The following is a 24,529-nucleotide window of genomic DNA, read 5'->3' as shown; positions in this document are numbered from 1 at the left end:
TCAATTATGACTACATTTTTGAAATCAGAAGAGAAAAACACATCTGTGTGCAAGATTTCATCAGATTCGAGCCACAAATAAAAAGGTCAGTTTTAAGACCCTCGTCCCCCCTTAAGTACCATGACATTTTACAACACGTGAATTCGCTGCTTGGCAAATATAAAACCAGCATTCTTGGATTACCACAACCATGTCTAGTGCAAAACAGCATTCTATCTTGGGTAGCAAGGCTAGTCTGCCCAGTGTAAGGAAGAGTGAACTAAGCGAAAAATGTCTTCGAAAGGCTGGTAATGTTTTGCAAGTTAGGCAGATCTTAGTCACGGTGCTCCTGGCATTTTTGGCATGCCATTTTTGTGCAGTTAATGTATACAGGTTTTATTTTGTCAGAACTGCTTTGTAATTGCTAGTGAGTCAGTTTTGTGTGGCCAATGTGAAGGCACTGAACACATACAGCAGCCGTTATGAAGGTAGGTAAGCCTACATGGGTTCCAAGGAGCCTTTCTGTGGCAGCCTTCCACTTAACCCTTTCACTGCTTGGTTTTTTTAAATCACCGGAAGTGGTAGTGAAAGTGTTAATGACTGCCACCAATAGATGTAGGTCTGGTCAGCAGATGCACCAATGAGTGAATAAGGTCTGTACATGTGAGAGTTTGTGTGGAAGATGAAATTCTCTGCCATCTTATTGTTGGTTGCAACAGTCGTAGTGTGCCTGTGCTCATTTACATTGTTCTGTTGCTGTTGGCTATAACTTATGCCAAATATGTCATTAAAGTGATGTCAACACTGAGAAATTCCTTTCCCTTATCACTGTCGTATTAATGCCAAGCGGTGGCAACAGCAGCACACGCAAGCTGCGATGTTACCCATTTATTACACTGCACTGATAGTGTTCACAGAATGCTGCAACTTGCGCAGAGCACTGCAGAATGAATTTTGTGGTCTGCTTTTTGAGCAAATATTAAGCAAAATCATCCGATGTTTAAAAAAAGAGGCAAAAAATTGCCGACGATTTCGTTACTTTCTAATGCGAAATTTGAGCGCAGCTCATCAGCTGTTTCAGCTTTTCAATAGACTGAGGCAAAAAATTTTAGCAAGACATGTATGTACAATTACAGACAGCTTTTTATTTGTCACACATATTCCTTCTTCAATAAACACTCCACTAACAGTTCTTGTCATGAAGGAAGCTTTGTGGTCGGAGAAATCGATGGATGTATGCTCGACTTGCTGCACCAATGCCTGGTTCTCGAAGACAAGGCGGTCTATGCAAGTATTTCGCGAGGTTGTCACGAAGGACTCCCACTGGTTGCCTCGCTCATGGCTCAGAAAGAACTGGCAGAGAATAAACTATTTATATAGGCAAGTGGTTCGCAGTGGCGAACGATGGCGGCTATGCGTTTTGGCTCGGGCGTGAGAGAGGTGGCGCCAGAAGCGCGCACTACCCCGGTTACGAGGAACAACGGTGACGCCGCGATACGGGCGCCAAAGAGTTGCACTCTAAAACTGAATATGTGCTATGCGTGACAAAAGGGAATGAAGTACTGAGCACAAGAATACACAACTCTCCACTGCTGCCAGTTACTGTCACACTAAAGAGAAGGCGATTCATGCACTGGTGGCACTTGGTGTCAGTGGAACCAAGAGACAAAATGAGCCGCCGTATGTGCAGTCAGGTGTGTGAACACATGACTGAAAGGAGATTAAATGCAGCATGGAGATAGCTTTCTTTCTAGCTATCAGATGCAGCGAGGGAAAACAGATGGGGAGCAATAATGTGCACTAGCAAGTGACTGCAGTTTGGGAAACTCTGTAGGGTCGCCAATCTTTCAACATATTTATTTAAAACACTCATATTGTCTACAGGCAGTGAGCAAAATGTGCGCAAGAACGATGGGTGTGAGTATGTGAATGCAGACCACTTTTTCACAAAGAAAAGAGTTGCATGTGGCTTTACAAAGTCTCTAACGGCGACAATCGATTGAGTCTGTGCACAAGGTGACAGGGTTTGTCTTCCATCACAATCCATAGCTGTCTGCGAGCCCTGGGTCCACTTCTGATGCTATGGCAAGTAATCGTGCCAGTCCTGCATGTGGTGGGGAAAACAAAACGATACTATAGTGACATTGTCAAGGCTAGCTGCAACAACAAAATATTGTTAAAGCAAGATACTGGTAAAGTACGCTCAGATCACCATGTGAATAGTGTGAACCTTCTCTAGACAGAATCACCTTGAATTTTAAGCACGAAAATATTAAAAAGCCATTAATGCCATCTACACTAAACTAAGTTCTCATGCCATTCATAGCAATTTTTTCCCCCCTAACTGCAGACATTACTATGTTGCATGCTTGCAGCTAAACGGCCAGCTGTTTCTGTAGCTGTTCTATGAGACAGGTTTACAGCACAGGGATATCATAATGTCATGAGGTGTTTGGGACAAGGGCTGCTAAGGCAAAAGAGCCCTAGTGTAATTGTCTGTAATAACATATGATACGAGACAAAATACGGACCCTATTCACTCTCAGATTTGGCAGGCAAGAGGAGGCTCCTGCTTGATAACACTGTAGCTCCCCCAGCCCCCATACTTTTTTGCAAGGTTTGAAAGTACTGAGGTGGAGAGGAGGCAGGGCTCCCCGCTTCTCCAACTGGTTTGTTGAAGAGCAGCGACAAAAGTCATTTCCACCACGTCTTGAAGCGATGATATAGTACTTTAAAATACTGGGCAGTGTGATGACCGTCTCGAGTAAGGGCGCTGCATGCAACTGGTACTCTATGCTGGCCGCCCGGTGCGTAGTGGGTGCGGTGAAATCGGGGCTACACCAGAGCAGTGTAGTTCTCGTCGCAGGTGTTTTCGCGCATGATGCAATAGCTAGTATAGTTATCAGAGGGGAGCGGTTCCATGTAAGATAGAACAAAGGGTGGCTGGTCAACCTCTTCAATTTATTTATTTATTTGAAATTTTTGTATATATTCTTGCCTAATCACTGGAAAGGAGTGATCCGCAGTTGGTATTGCCCCCCCCCCCCCCCCCCCCCCCAAATTCGAAGCATGCGATATTGCCACGTATCATTGTAGTGTTTGTTCGTTCGTGCTCAAGGCCGCAGGAAAGGGGTTTTATCATTTTTGTTGGTGACGCAAGCGACCGGACTAACCTCGATTGATCACAGCCATGAAAAGCTGCATCTACGTTTTTCCAGATCACTGTAGATGACCTTGACCTGTTATCTCGAAGTTCCCTTGCCGGCTTTAAATTGAGCGATGCCACGAGCGGCGGGCATTCGTAGTTTGACGACTGACGAGTGCGTTTGTTGCTTACGCCGCTGCCGAGTGATTCAGTTCTTTTGCGGGCGCAAGTCAGCCCAAATGAAGAGCTTCGTTTGCAAGTCTTGTTGCTGTCTTCCTGACCGCTGGACTGCCGTCACTACAGCGTGACAATATTTTTAATGATGGAGAAGTGGAGTTCCGCGCTTCAGTGCTGTGCTGTTTTGGCCAACTTTCCATCCGTCCGTCCCATATATCACAAAGAAAAACGCGTTCGGCACATCACCTCAAAGTCGTCGTTTGATTTGCCGGCAGGTCCTCAGATGAAGACAATGAAGGGCCCTCAAATCAGACAGGTGCGCCGAATATCCTCGCTGCCACAGTGCTGTCTAACAGCAGGTGACACCACGCCTAGTCGCTAAGTTAGAAAGTCATCTAATCCGCCAGCACAGTGATTGCTCGCATTTTTTAAAAAATCAGTAAAGTCTACTTTTGAACACCCTGTATATCAAGAATCACTATGCAGAACGTAGCATATCAGGAACACATTATGTTCAGTGTTTCTCGATGCACTCTACAACTTCTTGGGAGGGACGTGGGTTTTGGGGGCGATCTTTAAAAATTTTCTGCGCAGAGCGATAAAATTTGGCGCGCTTATTGTGAAGTGCAATAAATTAACAAACACAAATTTTCACTCATATATCTTCAGTAGATTGGACATTATATATTTTTTTGTCCTTCACTGCTATACCAAACTTACAGAAAGCCTGGTGTGACAACAAAACAAGGTAGGAGCCTAGAATTGCATTTTAGCCAAAGGAATGGTTCATGCAGCAACATTCTTAAAATATTTTCATCAACCTGAGGTTTTCCCACACAGAACATTATATCCACGTTTGTATAATACACTCATTACTATCGTCAAATAAGCGACCGAGTGAAAAAAATGAGAAAGTTTCTTCTATAACACCAACTCTTTGGTTTCAGTTTTGTTTTTCATTTTCTAACATGAGGAGGACATAACAAATGAAACCTTGTCCGGACATAGTCCGGACAACCTTGTCCGTTCCACTGCACGCTCCTCAAATGCGAAAGGCAGTTTTGTCAAAGCAGTTTAGTTTGTTCTCATGCCGCCTCTCTCTCTTTCTTTTTTTTTTTTAAACCAGCAGTGGTGAGTAAGACAACGATATGGAATGACTGGATTTTAGTTCCAAGATGGAGACTTCACCTCAAAGGCCCGCGACACCAATGTGTGCTCAAGACATGTTTAATTTTACTAATCACGTTTTATTTTACATAGTGCATTTGATTTATAAATGATGAGAGTGGCTTTATTTGGTGCTCTAGGGTCTTCGCAACAAACTGCCAAGATATTTTACCAAATGCATCAGCCGAATTTTGATTATGACGACATCAATGAAGGCCACGCCCCCTTTACACCCACAGAACCCATTTGTTACCCACTTTAAAAAAAAATGGAAGAAAAGGGGAAACTCCGAACTCTGCTATAAAAAAAGAACAGAACTCGCAACCAGTGTAATGTATAGCACATCCCATATCTACCTCCACTTCATGTCCTCCCATGACTGCATTCTCTAGTGGCACAGCAGTTATTCTCTAACTTGAAAGGACATAGAAAGCGCAGTGTACCTTATTTTCCGGTGTATAAGACGCGGCTTTTTTTCAAAAATCTTGCTGGTGCGTCCTATACAAGGGTGCGTCTTATATGCGAATTTTTCGTCTTTTTTTTTTTTTGCGAGTTCACCGATTACTCAGGAGCTTTTTTCACCGAAAAAATATCACTACCAATAACACGGTTGTAACACGGTTAATACTTCAATACCGGGACAGCCATGCGCGACATTTTAGGTGACCTTTATCACGAAACGCCGGGGATGACGACTTCCAGGATCACAAACGCGCGGCCGTTTTGGAGGCCCCAAGCAAAAGTAATGAGAAACACCAAAAGATGGCGACAATCGCGCTTCTCGCCATTGTTAAAACAATTCAAGACAAGCCGGTGTTCTTTTTTAGTCACCCTTTGCAACTTTGTTTGCTGCGTGTACGTAGTGCGTGTTTCAGCCGAGTTCCCTCCAGAAAGGGGTGAAGCTTTGATAGCGCATCTGAAGATGAAGACTTCGAAGGTTTCAAGTAGAAATAAAATGTTATCGACATACGGGGAGCTCTTTCGTTTTTTCTTTCTTTCTTGCTAAAACGTGGGCGGGTATGGCGTGAGTGTTGCCTTTTTCGAACACTTAGCGTTGCTTAAGAATTGCTCACAGGTACGGTGCATTTCGCGATAGTCGCGCGAGCGTGTTTAATTAAGCCTCACTAGCCTCACTAGGTAAACTGAGGTGCGTCTTATACACGGGTGCGTCCTATATACGAACTTTTTCAATGACAGCTTGCATATATGGCGGGTGTGTCTTATACAAGGGTGCGTCTTATACACCGGAAAATACGGTACTATGTACGCAGCTGAAAACTGCAAGAATGGTGACTAAGAACATGTGCAACGTTTTGCATGTTTCAATTTTTTGGTAATAAACTTCAGGCTCAGCGCAGCGGCTTATTTCTGCTTTGCTTGTTTTGTTTTACTAATGTATTTCAACTATAATTTTTCGAAAAGTTTTCCACACACAACTGTGGCATTTTTTTTTTTTGTTCAGAAGTCTAACCAATAAGCTACAGTTTGATGCATTACAATGCACAGTGAATTTTGATAATTTTTAATTTAAAACACTCAAAATGTTAAAAAGTTAAAATAGTAACCGTGTTGTTCACACTCAGTGTTAACCCTTTCATACACAATTGCGTATGTGGCAAACTTACAGCTTTTTCTGAGAAACTGGTGCACTTAGCAATGATTTTATTTCAGTCAAACTGAGCACCCTTCTTGTTGCAAATAAGTTTTTTTGTTGTACCATGTAGCGAGCGCAGTAAATAATATTTCACATAACAGCGAGCTAGGTAGTGCTTTGTCCGCCGTTTTTGTGCAGACAGAATTTGCCGCGAGTGAAAGCATCGATTGTTTTTGCTAAATTTCAAGTTTAAATATGCATCTTCGAAACACGAAGTGATTCCATAATCCCTAGGGTGTTTACCCGACACATGAGTACATTTCTATGTTACTATTTCTAACAAATCTGATACTTTGTACAGAATTCTCTACATCGTTGTAAAACTTATCCGCAGGTCTTTCCCGCTCGAAAACTAACAAATTCCCTTTCTTGAGGCTTGAATATATACTACTTAGGTGAAAAAATAATCGATTTCAGTAAAAACAAAAAATGGCGCCTGAAAGGGTTAACAACACTGTGGCTATTAAAGAGTAAGGCTAAGTAGATACTATTATGATTTACATATAATAAACATAGTACAGCCGATCACTGACTCACACAAATGCTAACAAATGACAACTGATTCCATTTATATAGTGCCCACACTTTTTTGTTGACATCTGAAATGGAACAATGTGCATGCAAAAATAGTCCCCATTTATGCAAACGTTGAAGAAACTTAACGCTCACTTTTTTTGTCTTCGCTTCCAAGAAACATGATTAAGGTTGCGAATCGGCCTATTTTTGGCAGGTTGCTCATGATGGGGCAGATATCGACACCATCCCTGAAACAAGGTAGAGCAACAAACATTAGCAATGGCGAAACATCACTTCCTTATCACCACATGGAACTACTGTACCCTCACACAAATGCAAAGATGAACAATGTGCAAAATCACCATCACGGTCCTCAAACCGGCACTAGTGTTCTTAATGTTTTGCCTTTCTTCTAACAGCCATTCTTTCCAGCAGGAAATTCATCCATTTCCGCAGTCCAGTTTTGGATAGCATTGACAACAGCATCACGAAAGAAGCATGCGTAATTACTAGGCATGTGCTGACATCCCACAATTTCAAATATTCGGTTGAATAGTAAACTATTCTATACTCGGTTCGATCCAAATGTTTGGTATTCAAATCTCGAAGTATTTGCCTCAGTGAATAATGTTTCTGGAACTCTTGCTGCCAGTGGTTTTGGTTCAGCGTACCTCATCTGGCATGGAATTGCAGCATGCGCGCAACGAAAGCTCCGACTCCACGCCGTGTGCCTCGGCTCCCATGCATATGCCAGAGCCACTCTGCACACGCTTCCAGCACAGGCAGCGTCCAGATCTGTATATGCCAGGTGTCTCCGGCCGTGCTGCTTGCAGTACGCACGCACCATTGCCGGCATGGTCGTGTGCACCAATAGAGAGATTTAACATAGCGTGAACCACTTCTGCACGCCGCCAGTGTGCACGCACTGACTGGTCCTGACAGGGCAGGTGTAAGGTATATAGGTAAGGTATATAGCGGCTGCTGCCTCATGCTCCCGGCATGATAATCACGTCTGTGGTGCCCTGTCTACATGCCTTTGTAATATCAGTATGATGAATTGCACAATAATATTCTGTGCAGTTGACAGAGGCAGCTTCAGTGACGTTGTGAGCAAACGCTCAGACGAAATTGGAAGCAGTGATTTTTGCAACTTGTTTGAACAGCACATTGTGCATGTATGCAGTCCCTAGAGGAGAGCCCATAGGCTTTGGATGGCCACAGCAGCATGCTGCAAATTTTCGAGCTCGCTGTTCTTGCAACTTTGAGCCACGGTGGCCATATTCCTTCCAAGCCTGATGGCGCAGGGAAAAGGAACGTCGTACCCTGAAATTTTCCAGTGACTCTAGGTCCGTACACCCAGCAGGCGTCATGGAGTCACAGCTTAAAAGCAAGAGGCAACAGCTGCACAACAACGCAACTGCAACTGAAAGCAGCAGTTGGAGGCCCCACATCTAGGTCTCTATAAAGTCACCATAGTCCTCGATAAAGTCAGCAATAAAATTCCAATAAGGAAAGGTGTGAAGCAGGGAGACATGATCTCGCTAATGCTATTCACCACCTGTTTACAGGAGGTATTCGGTATTCAGAGGCCTGGATTGGGAACAGTTAGGGATAAGAGTGAATGGAGAACACCTTCGTAATCTGCGAATTGCTGATGACATTGCCTAGCTAAGTCACTCATGGGAATGAATCGCAAAGCATGATCAACGACTTAGACAGGCAGAGCAGAACAGTGGGTGAAAAAAATTAATATGCAGAAAACCAAAGCAATGTTCAACAGCCTCAGAAGAGAACTGCCAGAAAAAGGTGTGTACCAGCTTGGTGCTCACCTAGGCAGCAGAAACGTAGAGGCTAACGAAAAGCGTTCAACTTAAACTGAGGACAACCAGCAAGCTATGGAAAAGAAAATGATAGGCGTAACAATAAAGCGCTAACTTGATGGACACATCCTATGCGTACGGGTGGAGCGCCTACATGCATGGGCGTACGCTGGAGCCTGTCTGTGCATGCACGAGCGGGGCGCAGATATCTGTGTGTGTCAGATACCGGCGCCTGTGCACGGGCACGCGCGTTGGAAGCGGGGTCCGGAATACAACCATTGGAGGATCGCAGTGCTCTCGGGGACTCTTTTCTTCATGGCTAGAAGCCTGTTCAGCTTCCCTCAACTTTCCTTGGAATCCTTTCCGTTCCCCAGCCATCTTTTGTTCACTGTTTGAAATTCTTTGTTCACTTTGTTCACTGTTTGTCGAAATCAAGAAGTAGAAATGGGCTTGGGCAGGGCATGTAATGCGAAGGCAAGATGACTGATGGTCCTTAGGGGTAACGGAGTGGATTCCAAGAGAGGCAAGCATAGCAAGGAGCAGTGGAAAGTAAGGTGGGCAGATGAGATTAAGAAGTTTGCAGGAACAGGGTGGCCGCAGCTAGCACAGGACAGGGTTAACCGGAAAGACATGGAAGGGGCCTTTGTCCTGCAGTGGACGTAGTCAGGCTGATGATAATAAGATAGGTCTCACACCTCGAAGATATGTCGGCTAAGTCGGCTCCCCCAATTTCCGATGGTCATTTTTGCAGAAGGTCGACATATAGCTTCAATGAGTGTGGCAAAGCTTCAATGCACTCTTAGCTTTTTTCAGGTAATGGCCTTGTGTGTTTGAAAAATACAAGATTTTGAAACTGCCTCTTGTGCCAGTCAACCTTTTTAGTGTGCCAGAAGTATTGCAAACATTTGCTTCGAAATTATTCGAAGAAAATTACTGTTCACTTCGAATTTGCTTTGAACCATAAAACCAACATTCACACATGCCCACTGATTACACATACAGGAGTAGCAGTCCAGTCCAATCCTCCTGGACACTAGTCAAAAACTCCTCTGGGAGGATCGTCATACGCACCTCACAAAGTGGTTTTCCAAGATGCCGAGAATTTCGCAGAAGAGTTCACTCTCCATTGACTCTTGAAAGTATGTTCCTATTTTGCTCGGGTCCAGTTGCTGTCAGTGAGAGAGAGAGCATGAAAAGGAAATCAAAGGTGTGCATCCCATCGCTTAGAGGCAGCTCCAAGCACAGTGTTTGCCAAAATCATATATAACTGTGCCACTGAACTAATTAATACTACTACAACTTTACCTTGGCATGCCAACACTCATTTCCACTTGGCTCGGTTCATTCACTATCACTGCTGATGTGAAAAGGATTTCATTAGCATGTTCAGCGCAGTGGACTTTTGTTAGGTGAGTATTGTTATGGCTCGAGGTAGCGTGGCCAGTTGTTGCAACACCAAGGGGGCTCGTCCGGGATGAGGAAACTGTCTAAAGCTTCTAAGGTTGGGGAATACGAAAACAAGCAGGTTTAATAGCAAGAAACTAAGACACTTATTTACATAAATTTACAAAAGAAGAGCAAGGAATCAAAAATTAAGAGTTCATGACGTCGAGCGACTGGATGAACCTTTTACCCAGGGCCCGGAGCGTTCGTGCTCACTTTGGGCGCAGGTTAAATAGCCCAAGGCTCCGCCCTTTCACCAGGCGGCAATTCATCGTGACACAAAAGATCGGTACTACACCACACAGCCAACGAAGACACCTGTTGTAGCGCCCACCCTTGGGAACTGGTGAGGAGGGAGCCTAAGTCCGCATCCCTGTCGCACTGTGTTGGCAGCTGGCGTTCATCGAACACAGGTGTGGCATGATGACGTCGCAGCCGCAGCTGCACTGGCTTCCTCTGATTCGTTCCGGGTTTTTTTTTCAGACGAGGGGCACCCTTTTTTTCCCGGTCGTCGGTTGCTTTTCGAAGGGAAGGTCGTTGGCACCGATCGCAGCCAGTCATCCTCTTTTTTCTTTTTGGTGGGGTCATCGAGGGGTCAACGACCGCAAGTTGAATCACGACGTATATACCTTGACTATGCTCAAAACGCCTGGCAGGTGCATTTGCTTTTCTATAAGGAAGAAGTAGATTGGTTCAAACTTACGACGACAAATATCACGTAGTTCTAGTACTCCCAGATGGAGGCTATCTTGGGCGACTTCATTACACAATCCTCTGTTAGAATATGAGGGCTCATTCAAAGTGTGGCACATACACGACTACAGAGCAACTGCCAGCAAGCTATTGGCTACCGTGACCAGCCAGCACCTCACTGGCAAGTGCAACAGAGTGGCCCGAGGGCCCGTCGCTGTCCTGTTCAACGTCGCTGTCCTGTTCAACGTTCCTTCCCCTTCACCCACCCTCACCTGATCCATTGAAATGGGTCTAATAAAGTTATTACCAACCAACCAACCAGCTGCGGTGACAGTGTCAAACTCAAGTTCAAGTTTATTCATTAATGCATACATTAATAGTGAATACAATAAAATTAGTACAGAAGGAGGTCTTATGGTACATGATTGCCAGGGGTACAACTGCAAACAATGGGAAGCAGTGTAGTAAAAAAAAAAAAAATTAGTGCTATGCAAAGATTGAAATTTTCGAACACGAATCAAATACGAATATGAAGAAGAAAAAATGGCTTCGAATATCGAATCAAATGTTAAATAACTGTTCACTATAAAATAAAATTTCAGAAAACGATACAGAGGCAAATGCTGCGGCACTTTTGTTCTGCGGCACTGTGCATGTTCTTTGCAACTGAAATAAACAAATCCAGACCACGAAGCAAAAATGTATTCAGTAGTAAGAATGCACAGGAAGCTCGCATTTATCAACATTCCAAACTCGTGCCCAATCAGCATCATGGATTCACTTGGGACCATGGGATTGTTTGACCTCACATCATGGACTTATTTTATCTGAAGGCCCACACTCTACCGCACTGACCAGGAGGACTCGGACCATGGTCTGAATGTGAGCCCACTCTCACCACAACTCAGGTCATGATCTGAACATGAGTCCGGACTCACTTATGACTCAGATCAAGATCTGAAATGAGCCTGGGTGAGCCCGAGTGAGTTGACTCATGAGTGAGTGTGTCGACCTATGGATTCAATAGTCAAGAACACATCACGAACAAAAGCCTTTTTTCTTCATATTCATATTTAACCCGTACCCAAAAATTCTATTTGCACACCCCTGCTAAAAATTAACACGCAGAAAACCAAAGTAATGTTCAACAGCCTAGCAAGGGAACAGCAGTTCGCAATCGGTAGTGAGGTGCTGGAAGTAGTAAGAGAATATGTCTATTTAGGGCAGATAGTGACAGCTGAGCCGGATCATGAGAGGGAATTAACTAGAAGGATAAGAATGGGGTGGAGCGCATGTGGCAGGTTCTCTCAGGTCATGAATGGCAGTTTACCAATATCCCTCAAGAGAAAAAAGTATACAACAGCTGTATCTTACTGGTACCCACCTATGGGGCAGAAATGTGGAGGCTAACAAAGAGGGTTCAGCTTAAGTTAAGGACAACGTAGTGAGCTATGGAAACAAAAATGATAGGTGGAACATTAAGAGATCGGAAGCGAGCAGAGTGGGTGAGGGAACAAAACGCGGGTTAATGGCATCCTAGTTGAAATCAAGAGGAATTAGTGGGCTTGGGCAGGGTATGTAATGAGAAGTCAAGATAGCCGCTGGTCCTTAAGGGTAACGGAGTGGATTCCAAGTGAAGGCAAGCGTAGCAGGGGCCAGCAGAAAGTTAGGTGGACGGATGAGTTTAAGAAGTTTGCGGGGATACGGTGGCCGCAAATGGCAAAGGACAGGGTTAACTGGAGAGACATGGGAGAGGCCTTTGCCCTGCAATGGGTGTAGTCAGGCTGATGATGATGAGCAATGACGCTAAAATGTACACATATTGCTGTTCTGGTTTCAATCTGCCAGAATGAAGGCAATGCACACTTCTGAGGAAGTTACTGACCTTGAGGTATTTGTAGCGTAGCTCGGGAAATGAGGCCAACTGCCTCCAGTCAATCTGAAACTGGTATGCACTGGTTGCAGGTGGTGGAAGCTCAGGTTCGTGCCGTGTCTTGGAGGCTGCCACCCACTCTTCTTTCAAGGGTGCACCACCTGGGACATCCTGGATGGTCACCCTTTTCAGCGGTTTCTGCAAGGAAGCAGTCACATCTTAGCTTCTTCTTGGGACATGTAATGCTTGCAGGCAGAGTCAGCCAGGTGTCAACTTTGTTGGTGAATACTTCTCCTCAAGGCAGCACATGCCTTGGCTGCGCCAGACGGCTAACCACCGGTCTCTTCAAATGGGATACAAGCTTATCCCCTGGTTGGATGGCTTGAGAAAGAAGCCTGAACCTTCAAATCCATTTTTACAGAAAAAGGGCCACAATGGGCATGAGGCGGATCTTGGTTCCACGAAAAAAAGAAAACTGGATAAACTAGGTAGTCTACGGCTTGCTTAAAGCACCCGGTGAGAACTGTCATGCCCCTCCATTTTTTCCTCCTTCTCTTCTTTGGCCCGGCTGTGACAACAACTAAACGGGCTTCAATTATACATAACCACTTAGGAAGGGGTCCCAGTAATGGCTTTCGCCGTAACGGCCACCAGTCGCTACAGGAGTCGAACTTTTGTCACTACCAGCACATGCTCTGGGAAGCTAGTGCTGCTGGCAGAGCCTACAATGTGAATCGAAGGGAGAAGAAAATCTCCACATTTGTCCGCACCTTCACTCCTGCCTAAGCGTGGCGCATATGCCAGATCTCGACATCGTGCGCACTTCACATGGCATGCATTGCCACCGGCAGACTCAAAGGCATGTACTTAGGGCTTAAACAGTTGGCAAACGAATTTTTAACCAACACGGTGTCGCAACATGGGTTATTGCGGCCTAGAGATGGCCAGATATCGGCACCTCATAGCCAATGCCTGCAGCGGACACAAAGGTGCATGGTGCTCGTAGAGTTGACACCAGCTATAAGGAGGACTGAGATTAGAGATAGAGCTACCCAGCTTGGCACCTTTAGAATACTTGGAACACACAGATAGCATTCGTTGCGGGAAGAGAGAGAGAGAGAAAAAAAAAGAGAGTGAAAAGAAGAGTCAGACCAATGCTGTTTTGCTGTTATATACTGTTATGCTATCTAATCAAACAGTATACATTTCTGTGCACATCTTTTTTTTTTTTTTCACAGGGTGCTCATGCGTCTAGGTTTGTTTAGTGCGGTTGCCCAGGTCATACACAGTCTTCAAAACATAAGAACAGCAACATCCAACTTGTCTTGTTCTTAATTTTTTTTTTAATACTGAAAACATATTCGATTCGATATTCAAAGGCAGTTTTTCTTCATATTTGCATTCGAAAATTTCAACATTTGCACCCCAGTACTAATGAGTAATTACTGCCCAACTGTTTCCCTTAACCCTTTCAGGCGCCATTTTTTGTTTTGACTGAAATCTATCATTTTTTCACCTAAGTAGTATATTCAGGCCTCAAGAAAGAGAATTTGTTAGTTTTCGAACGTCAAAAACCAGCAGGTAAGTTATTACAATGATGTCGAGAACTCCGCACAAAGTGTCAGATTTGTTAGAAATAATAACATTGAAATGTGCTCGTGTGGCAGGTAAACACCCTAGGGATCGTGGAATCGCTTTGTGCTTAAAAGATTCATATTACACTCGAAATTGAGCGCAAAAACAATTGGTGTTTTCACTCAAGCTCGGCAAAATCTGTCTGCACAAAAACGGCAGACAAAGTGTTACCTAGCTCACTCTTACGTGAAATATTATTTACTGCATTTGCTACATGGTACAAAAAAGCAACTTATTTGCAACAAGAAGAGTGTTCAATTTGACTGAAATAATGAAATCACTGTTATAGTGCTCCAGTTTCTCAGAAAAAGCTGTAAGTTTGCCGCTTACACAGCAGTGTACAAAGCACCTGAAAGGGTTTTTAAAAGCACTGACACTCTAGATAGTATCTCAATCAACACCTTGTGCACAAGAAACCAGAGACAGTGATGAAGTTTAGCGCCAAAAACGAGGACAAAGAAGGAGTGAAGACACAACACGAGCGCTCGTGTTGTGTCTTCACTCCTTCTTTGTCCTCGTTTTTGGCGCTAAACTTCATCATGAATAAGATTCAACTCGCCCAACTTTCCACCTTACTACAGAGACAGTGGTTGAGTAGCATTCATTATAAGCCACCAAGAACTGCCAAGTGGGCCCACTTGCCTCCGACGCCTTTCTGTCCTTGGGAGCCTTAACCAGCGGCTCCACTTTAACCACTGTCACCGCTCTGCTGACCGGCGGCAGGATATCAGTAGTGGCATTCGTGGTCGTAGGTCGTTCAACCGGCACCTCGATGTTCGGTGGCTGGCAGGGTGCAGGCTGCTCTGTGCAAACACTGGCACCATCGGGCTTCAACTCCTGAATGGAGAATAGAACAAGATGTTTGAATCATCATGCCTAATCCTAAGGAGAAGAAAGGATGCACTGCCTTCATTTGTGGAAAGTAACGGACTGCTCGGCAACGTTTCGACAAGAGGACCTGTCTTCGTCTGGGCAAAGTGTTCATCATTGGCAGGGATTAAATACGGCCTGCACTCCGAGGATGAAAGCACGGCGAGGGGGAGGAGGGCACGAAGTGGTAAGGGTGTTAGGATGGGGAGGGTGAATCTTGTCCAGGCATGACGGCTGCTAAAAGGAATGTTAAACGGTTGATCTGCAAAGCTGAAAAGAAAAAGGCTAGCTAAGCAAAAAAAACAATGCGGAGGTGTGGAGCGTGGAAGAGATGGGAACACAAGCTTGAAAGGCTCTGTGTGTCCACCTCGACGGGTGGCTTGGTATGACTTCCAGCACTGACCTGAAAAACTCAGATAAGGAAGTACTAGTCAGCATGGCGGAATGAAACACTGGGGGGGGGGGGGGGGGGGGGATATAAAGGAAAAAGAGGAAACATGGGAGTGAGTTCAGAGAAAGCATGAAAGGAATGCGGAAGCCAAGTGTTCCTGAGAAATGATGACACAAGAGAAGCAGGGCACTAGCCAAAGATAAAATTGAACAAAGAGAGAGAAAGAAAAAAAAGAAATTGTCATTGAGGAGGTAAAGAACAGGTAGGGGTGGAAGGGTAGAGTGAAAGAAACCATAAACTATAAAGCGGCATTATGGAGTACTGGGAAACGCTCTGACCACATGCAACACCTTTTTGAAGAACTACGCCAGTCCTGGATTGTACCTGAGAGACTCTACTCTAAGTTTCCTCTGAATATGTGCATCACTGCTGGTTGTAAGGTTTAAATTTGTGGATTAGAAATGCATCTCTGTATTTTCTATCCCTTGCAGGTTTGAAGCCTGACTGAAGAATTAACAGTTTCAGGTTATCAAAGTTGATTAATATGGTCTGGCTCTGCCTTCTGTACATTCTTTGCCGAGTCAGCTCGATGGCCATTTAGTCTGGTGCTCATTGATTGCCTGGTTACTCCGATGTATTGTTTCTGACAAGAGGGGCACTGAAGAATATAGATAACATTAGATGATGCGCCGTTAAAGCTGGCCTTTATATCGAAGATGAAATCACTTGCCCTGCTTCTAACAGAAGTGTTGTTTTGTAAACGCTTGCATGTCTTGCATGCGACAAGAGGGGCACTGAAGCATATAGATAACATTAGACGACACGCAGTTAAAGCTGGCCTTTATATCGAAGATGAAATCACTTGCCCTGCTTCTAACAGAAGTGTTGTTTTGTAAACGCTTGCATGTCTTGCATCTAGGTTGAGAGAACGAGCTTACTGTCCACAGAGGTATCTTATGGTGTTTTCCAATTCTCTAGACGTCCAACAAGACGTTTAGGAAGCCGTCTACATGTTGACATATTGGGACGTGTCTCTTCACGTGCCGCCTTGCGGCATACATATTGAACTAAAATTTACGAATAGTTGCACTCCTATGTTCTTAAAAATTGTTACTAAAACAAGTTAAAAACGCGCTGTTAGCAGTTGGCTTGTTTTTTTTTTTTTTGCTGCAATAATGGTGCGTTCATCGCTACCGCTTTAGCAGACGATCTCACTCGCACGATTTCCTCCCGCGCGATTCACACATATAAGCTGCTATAGCAATCGTAGGTCCATAAAGACTGCTTTATTGGCCGCCAGTTCTTACAAAAATCAATTTCACGGAATGACTCACACTTGAAAGATGGTGTGTCTCCGGGCTCCAATGCCCGCCAAGAGCACAGGTCGCTCAGCTCTGACTGCACCAACTGCTCCGCCATGTTTAGAGTGGAAGTTAGCCTGCATCGATGTTGACTTCGGCGAAGCAGTCTTCTTGGACGGCTTCGTGAAAAACGGAATGCGTCTCAAAATGGCGGCTGTCCGGCAAGACGTCTAAGTATTGAACGCACCCATAATCTCTCAGGTTTGTGTTGCATCTGTATGTTACTTTAGTGTGTCAGGAAATATTCTCTTGAGACAAAATAGGGTGGTACTTCTACAGAATATTGTTCATGTTCGGAAGGGCGAGTATTTCGTTGTAAGTTCACGGGCCGCTCACTGTTAAAGGTGCACTGAAGAGGAATCTGAACTCGTCTTTTTGCCGCGGGAACTCAATCTACACGTTCCGAGCATTTTTAGAAACTTCGATTTATTGCCCTGTGTGGCCGATTTTCCTAATTAAATCGAATTAATGCCCGGCTCCCGGCTTTTTTTTTAATTCTCCCTCGTACGGTGGGCGGAGTCGACCAACGCGGGGAGTGCCATTTACCCAGTCCCGTGGCGGCTTGCTGCTCTGCCATCGGCGGAGTAATACGTAGTAGTCCGTAGAAGCAAATAGTCCACGCATATTTTTATTTCTGCGGGCTTATTTTGCAGTTATATTATCTGCAAATGAAACTATTTATTCGCGGAAACCTATAAAACAAAATGAAGCGAAAGCAAAGCCTCCACGGAGCTGGCTGAAAGGCACTCCCCGCGTTGGTCGACTCCGCCCACTGTACGAGGGAGAATTAAAAAAAAAAAGGTGGGAGCCGGGCGTTAATTCGATTTAATTAGGGAAATCGGCCACACATAGCAATAAGTCGCAGTTTCTAAGAATGCTAGGAACATGTAGATCGAGTTCTCGCGGCAAAAAGATGAGGTCAGATTCCTCTCCAGTGCACCTTTAACTTTTGTTCGTTTTTTAAGTACATCGCCTCGTTTTACTAAAGAGTGGTTGTTTACTGGAAAGCATTATCAAGGGAGTTCTGAACATGATTCCTACCAATTAGGGTGTTTTTTAGAGATGTGGAGGTGTTTAAAGATAGTCATTGGTACATATTCTTCTGAAGCGTGTTGCCTGTCCTACAAATATGCCTTGCTTACAGTGTTTTGGATGATGGCTAGTGAAATCTGGGTATTGGTGTCGGTCTGTTGGCTTCCTTTGGAGTGTGGTTTTAAGCTGGCTATTTTCTAAACAGATGGTATCGTCGAGGAAATTTACTTTAGAGTATTGAAAGGTAAACTTAATGCTAGAGTGGAATCAATTAAGGTGCAAAACGAAAGCTTTTAGGGTCTCAGATCCATGTTCCCATATGATGAAAATATTGTGTGTGCAAAACAGGTATAAGAACGGACAAGGGAAGGGAAAAAAAAGAGGGGCTCATTATGACATACATGACAGAAGCCAAAGGTCACCGAAACTCGCGCCCGCCGCGGTGGCTCAGTGGTTACGGCGCTCGGCTGCTGACCTGAAAGGCGCGGGTTCGATCCCGGCCACGGCGGCTGAATTTCGATGGAAGCGAAATTCTAGAGGCCCGTGTACTGTGCGATGTCAGTGCATGTTAAAGAACACCAGGTGGTCGAAATTTCCGGAGCCCTTCACTACGGCGTCTCTCATAGCCTGAGTCACTTTGGGACGTTAAACCCCAATAAACCAAACCAAACCAAACCGAAACTCGCACAGCTTCCACCCGCACTATTTGATGACGTTCCAGCTGCATTCAATTCAAAGCACCAATCCTGAAAAAGTGCCGTTGGTGCCAGTGCATTAGCAGCACCACATCTCATAAGAGCGAGTTTTCAATCAAGCGCGTGGCAGGCAGATCTCGTCGTCTGCTCCTTATGAAGATGTGGAGGTGTTCAGTTCTCGCATGTATTTTTTGTGTGCGGTTGCTTTTGTACCTAACAAGACTTGAGTCGGCCATGGAGTTGGCCATAGTCAACGACAACGACATCGCATAGTTCCTTGCTATAGAATACTTAGTTCTACTCTTCCGACAGTGCTCGCCGCCGCAGTGGCTCAGTGGTTATGGTGCTCGGCTGCTGACCCGAAAGATGCGGGTTCGATCCCGGCCGCGGCGGTCGAATTTCGATGAAGGCAAAATTCTAGAGGCCCGTGTACTGTGCGATGTCAGTGCATGTTAAAGAACACCAGGTGGTCGAAATTTCCGGAGCCCTTCACTACGGCGTCCCTCATAGCCTGAGTCACTTTGGGACGTTAAACACCATAAACCATCTTCCTACAGTGACTAAGAGGAAACCAACTCCGTGCTGTCTTTTGCTGCAACTCATTTGTTTGGACCAACCGTGGATGAATTCCGAAGTATTATAAAAGCATGGTTGCAAGCTACTTTAACTGGGAATTCATAAGACTCTTCAGACTCTCTGGAGAGACGTTCGAGGAATATTCGGCGCACATCAAGGCCCCTGCATATTTTCTGACACCTATGGGAGGGTGCCCACAATCACCGCCGAGAACCCACCTCGCTCATCTAGCTCTTCATAGACCTTTGCAATAAAAGGCTTCCTGGGCGCTGTCATATTGTTCACTGGACTGCTGTGAGCACCTCGCGCTAGCACGCTGGAAGCGGCGGCGGAACCGGTTTACGACAGTCCAAAGAGGAGGCATTTCGACAACTCCCTCGCCCGATGCAAAGGTCTATAAGCAGTGATTAAAAAAGAAACAGTCCTTTGGCAGCACCAGAGGACTTCCTCGCTGCTTAGCGTTAGGCCCGGCATCCCCGTAGCCGCAGCAGTATGGCGGGGCAGCAACGAACCAGCAGCAGCTGCCTGCATGCTTAGTGCAGCAGGCAAAGGAACCTGCGCTGGTTGTAGCAAAACATGCTCAGATTCGCCCTGCCTGCAGTTTGCCAGCAGCCCACACACAACGTTTTGCGTGAAGTTTTGTGTGAACTCCCATGGACAGGCCGTCACAACATGGCAGCTACAACACAAAACACAGAAAGGATACCTGCTGTCACGTATATTTCAGCACCATTTTTTTTCCAAAATGACATTGGACCCGTCAGCTGAAAGCTGTCTGCACGTGCACAACTTTTTTGCAGGTCCTTGGCGGCTGGTGTCAATGCTCCTTGCACCAAAGCAGCGCCACGGCTGCACCCAAATCAATCGCGGACGGCGGTGGCACTGTGAATCGAGGCCTTTGGTGCAGCGCACCATGAACCGGTGCAGGCGGTGCAGTGAATCATTGCTGGATCGAATTCAGCTTTCATGTCACACTCGCAGTAATACAGGACACACTACGTCCGCTACTATGGACGAAGGTGGCGCTGGCAAACTCTCAAGATTAAGTTACACGCAATACATAAATACACCTGAAAGCAGCAGATTGGACAGCCATCGCCGTGGCTCAATTGGTAGAGCACCGGACGCTTAATTCGGAGGTCGTGGGTTTCATCCCACCGGCGGCATGTGGCTGCTTTAAAGCGAAAGCTTTACTAAGCCATGTTCCGCGAATTTTGCCGACTGTGTCGCTCTGACCTTCAGCAACCTTCAGCCGCCCCGGAGCTACGCCGATACCGATGAAAAGTGGGAACTTAGAAAGCAAAGGGAAGGAGCATAACTGGGCCCCTGGGGTAGAGGACACCTCAGTCGCGCTTTAAGCTACGTGGCGGTAGCGACAGATGTCCGCTGCATGTGTTGGCATTCATTGTGTTCATTGGCATTTGCGTTAACAACACTCTAGACTCTGATGATTCCGAGGAAAGGAAGTGCACGTAACTGGCTCTTAGGTCAGTGGATGCCGTAGTCGCGCTTTGATGTAGGTGGTGTTGGCGAGAGAGAGATGTGGGCTGCATGGGTTAGCCGATACGCTGACAACGTTGTGGCAGACACGTGGCATTGCAGCAATAGCAACTACATGCTCGCATACTATCACATACTATGACATAAGACATACTATGCCCACCACTATGGACGAGGATGGCACTAAGGAACACTCTCAAGGTTAGGTCACACGAAATACATAAATACCCCCGAAAGCAGAAGATTGGACAGCCGTTACCGTAGCTCAATTGGTAGAGCGCACCAGATGCGTAATTTGGAAGTCATGAGTTCGAATCCCACTGGCGGCATGTAGTTGTTTTTTCTTCTGCTTTCTAATCAGCTATCTTAAAAAAAAAAGATTACACTATTAATCTCCCATTGATGAACACCACAAATAAAAAAAAAGTCCCCTATGTCCTTGCTTTCGGTGACTGTTGGCTTCCGTCAGGTATATGAGTGGTTTTTCTGAAAATGAATTTAGGAGTTTAGACCCCTTCCCACTTCATGCCCTCCTCCACCTCACCAGGCCTTCCTCCTCAGAGTGAAGGCCCTATTTAAACCCCGCCAATGATGAACGCTTTGCACAGACGAAGACAAGTCCTCTTGTAAAAACTTTGGCAAGCAACCTGAGGCTTTCCCCTCACTTGTTCACTGCACCTCACACTGGTAGCTGTTCTTTCTTTGCCCCTTTCTGTTCTTTAGAAATGCCCTTACTTCTAGGTCACTTAGATTACAGTGGATTTAAAATATCTCCACACACAATAACCACACAAACACTAAAACAAATGATCTGCCATGCAAGCATGAAATGCATTCTGAAGTACTGCAGTGGAGGCTATTTCAGCATATGTGAAAGGCTTGCTACAGAACACCTGGTGATCCCTTGGCTGCATTGCTTTGCAATCGGTCAACTCGTGCCTTTTCTAGCTGCGTCAGGTGCTGCCTGGCTTCCCGGTTGTGTGGCTCCAGCGACAGGACCTTGCGGAAATCCTCGGCGGCTAGTGCCCGCTTAGAGAGGCCTTCCCGGGCTAGTCCACGACGGTGGTAAGCCTTGACGTAGCTGGGATCCCATTCTAGGGCCTGACTGCAGTCTTCCTCGGCCGCACCAAGCCTGCCCAGACAGAATTGTGCCCCTTGTCAACAGCATGAAGGCTTTGGAATGAGCATTTCTGAAGCGAAAGGTAGGTTCTCAACAAGCAGGTTCGCAATGACACAAAATGCAGCCTTTAGTCGAACTGTAACTTCAGTGCGTCTGACTGAGATTTCTGTTTCAATTCTTCAGGCATACAAGAAGAAATGCTAGTATTATTTTTCTAAAGACAACCTCAGAAGTATAAGTGTTTTTAACAACCACTGATATTTCCAGCAATTTCAATGTCTTAAAAATGATTCTTCAAATCCAAGTATTTCAAAACCATGCGTGGACATCAGCTTCAGCAGAATGATCAACAACTTACATGTTTTTACGTAGAAAAGCCATAGCCCTGTTGGCATACAGCACTGCGTTCTGGGGGTCACACTCGATGCCAATGCCATAACTCTCGATTGCTTCATCGTAGCGGCCATCTTTGAAGAGCCTGTTTCCCTGTGCAAATTGAAGGGGACCAATCAGACCTGAACGACAACAAAAAAAGCAGCAGGTTTCATGTCTGAAAGCAAAGCCTTGGCTGTGAAAGTTGATGCAGTGAAGGATGCCAATTGGGTCCACATCTGCCCGAGTTCTCTATGAGTCAACAGTCTCGGTTCACAGAAACTTATTTGCACATTGTGTGATTGACGCAGATGCAGACTGAACACCTCACATCTACGTAATCGAAAGCAGACAAATAATGGCAGGACTGCATAGAGGTTCTTGCTTAGCAACCCAATCACATCCTGCATATAAAGTGCAGCAGTGAACGCACAAATTTGTCAACACGACTGCATGACAATGTACTATGGGTTATGAATATTCATCGACACAGTAGTCTAGCTGCACAGCTGATGCGTGCAATTAACTGGAGGACAGCAAAAGAACACATCAAGTCCAAAGCAGCGCAAGCAGTGGGTGCTTGGAGGATGCAGCCTGTCCCAGAGGCACCTACCTTTTCTTTCTCAATGAGCGCCCGCTGACGCTTCCACTCGGCTTGGAACTGCTCGTCTTCACTGTCAGTAGTGCCTGATGAGCTTTCCTCTTCCTAATGATCAAGAGAGATTGCTGGCAGTCACAATGCGGGAGGGGGGCTACAAACCTCAGACACGCACATTTATCAATGTTTCTAATGCAACCGTGGCTCCTGGCTCTCCCGTCGGTGTGCTATCAGGACACGGGTCGGTCTCCAAAGATGCAGGTCTTTTCACAGGCATGGGCTCCTGAGCACATCAAATGACACATGTCCAGCAAACTCAGAGACACTGAGCAGTTTGGACAGATGCTGAAAGGGCTAGGAAGAAAAATAAAGATGCCCTCCCTGTTGGCACAAACCTGACACTCGTGTTGTACTCCTTGACAAAGACATGAGTGAAGCACAGGATGCAAAATTCCAAGTGGAACCGGCAAGTCTCTCAGAAATGCTGTGAAATGGCATTTTTTTGGTTTGGTTTATGGTTCCATACAGTTGACGTAGTATGTGCAACCATGAAGGACGCTATACTTCAGTACCCAAACATATGCTCTGTAATGCTTTCAAACCACAACTGTAATTTTAATGCAGTGCCACAAACACTCCTGTCAGTTTGTGACGTGTCAGCAATGCTATTTTTTTTTTTTTGTGAAAGATGTCCTGTGATAACTGGGTGGGTTTAAAGACTTGGAGCATTCACTTTTGTTTCACAATAAATTACATGCACACATTTATTCTGCAAATTATTTTTATCCCCCCATTAGCAGCCTTGATCAAAGTCTCACGCGCATCCATAGTTCTGCTGCACAACAGAATACATCCTCTTTACTTTAGAGATACGTCTAGGAATAGGCACACAGCAGACAATTTAAATGCTAAGAACAGCGTAAGTTTGAGCGTGGTTGCTGCGCCCCAACCGTGAGGCCCCATGATGACGGAAATAAAGTTCATTCATTCATTGAGCGTGGTGGTGGCTAAAAGAAATAGAAGCGCACAAAGGCAAGACGAACGAGAAGACGCGGGCAAGCGGTCGTGTCTTCTCGTTCGCCCCGTGTTTTGTGGGCTACTATTTCTTTTTAACTAAATGTTAAGGCTCGCTGTCAACTGCGCCAACCAGACAACGTAACACGGCCGAGCGCAGCGCGTCAAAACAATGCCACTTGCGGACGCACAGCAAAAACGCGCTTCTGACATCCTCGCGCTAGTAAAAGCAAAGCCGTTGATGGGCGCACTGAATAACGAGGCACTGCAATTTTCTACCGTGGCCGGCTGAAGCTTAGACTTCAGGGACCGCAGATGAGCGTCTTTCATTTTGACGCTGGCCTCCCAATTTCGCAGGTTGCGTAGATACTCTTCGTAGGCGGCGGTGTGGGCTTTCGTCGTGCTTGCTGGATAACGCGGCTCAGACGGCATGCCTGCGTCTCATCGATTGATGGCACGCACGAACCGAGTTACGAGACCGAATCAGCGAGCACGAATAACTAGCGATAATCACGTGCGAAAATTACACAGCACTGCAGCAGATCTCCGCCTTTATAAAGCGCTCCAAGTACTCCGCTAACGCCCTGTTGCAGACAAACCACCAGTACAGGCGCGCGACCACATGCTGCGGCCACCAGCAGCGGTAGTTGTTGTTCTCAAAATAATGGCGTGTACCCACTGCGGGGGAAAAAGAAAGCGGTTGCACCGCGTTCTATTTTATTTTTCTCACAATTAATTCTAATAAGCGTGTAGGAGGGGAGGCAGAATTCAGAAAGCTTGCGCAAAGCCATGCACAAAGCGAAACGAAGCCGTTTTAGCGGTTTTAGGTTTTAGAAACGCTGATCGCGAAATTTGTGAAGCGGCTAAAAACTGTATATGCGTAACAAAATAACCACAC

The 24,529-nt window shown here is 45.6% G+C and overlaps 1 protein-coding gene across 3 annotated transcripts; it reads right to left on the bottom strand.

Annotated features, from left to right (window-relative positions):
- Positions 1-1,104: 1,104 nt before the first annotated feature.
- LOC149334831 (RNA polymerase II-associated protein 3-like) lies at positions 1,105-24,304 on the bottom strand. Of its 3 annotated transcripts, none has more exons than XM_089551453.1 (10): positions 23,911-24,304; positions 22,793-22,900; positions 22,633-22,725; positions 22,006-22,133; positions 21,467-21,659; positions 14,745-14,939; positions 12,480-12,665; positions 9,530-9,627; positions 6,792-6,886; positions 1,105-2,083 (listed from the first exon to the last, which is right to left on the bottom strand). In XM_089551453.1, exons 1-10 carry the CDS (start codon positions 24,061-24,063, stop codon positions 2,016-2,018), a joined length of 1,317 nt encoding a protein of 438 aa, XP_089407579.1. In that variant the 5' UTR covers positions 24,064-24,304; the 3' UTR covers positions 1,105-2,015. The 3 variants fall into 3 exon arrangements, with proteins under 3 accessions (XP_089407579.1, XP_089407581.1, XP_089407580.1); XM_089551455.1 differs by having other exon boundaries at positions 24,159-24,299; XM_089551454.1 differs by lacking the exon at positions 23,911-24,304 and adding an exon at positions 23,013-23,729.
- Between the last annotated feature and the right edge of the window lie 225 nt (positions 24,305-24,529).

Source organism: Amblyomma mixtum, chromosome 7 (genome assembly GCF_055824585.1).
Source record: "Amblyomma mixtum isolate Tamu chromosome 7, ASM5582458v1, whole genome shotgun sequence".
NCBI lineage: Eukaryota > Metazoa > Arthropoda > Arachnida > Ixodida > Ixodidae > Amblyomma > Amblyomma mixtum.
The sequence above is the reverse complement of the archived record's forward strand: the minus strand, read 5'-3'. Positions and strand labels throughout refer to the sequence as shown.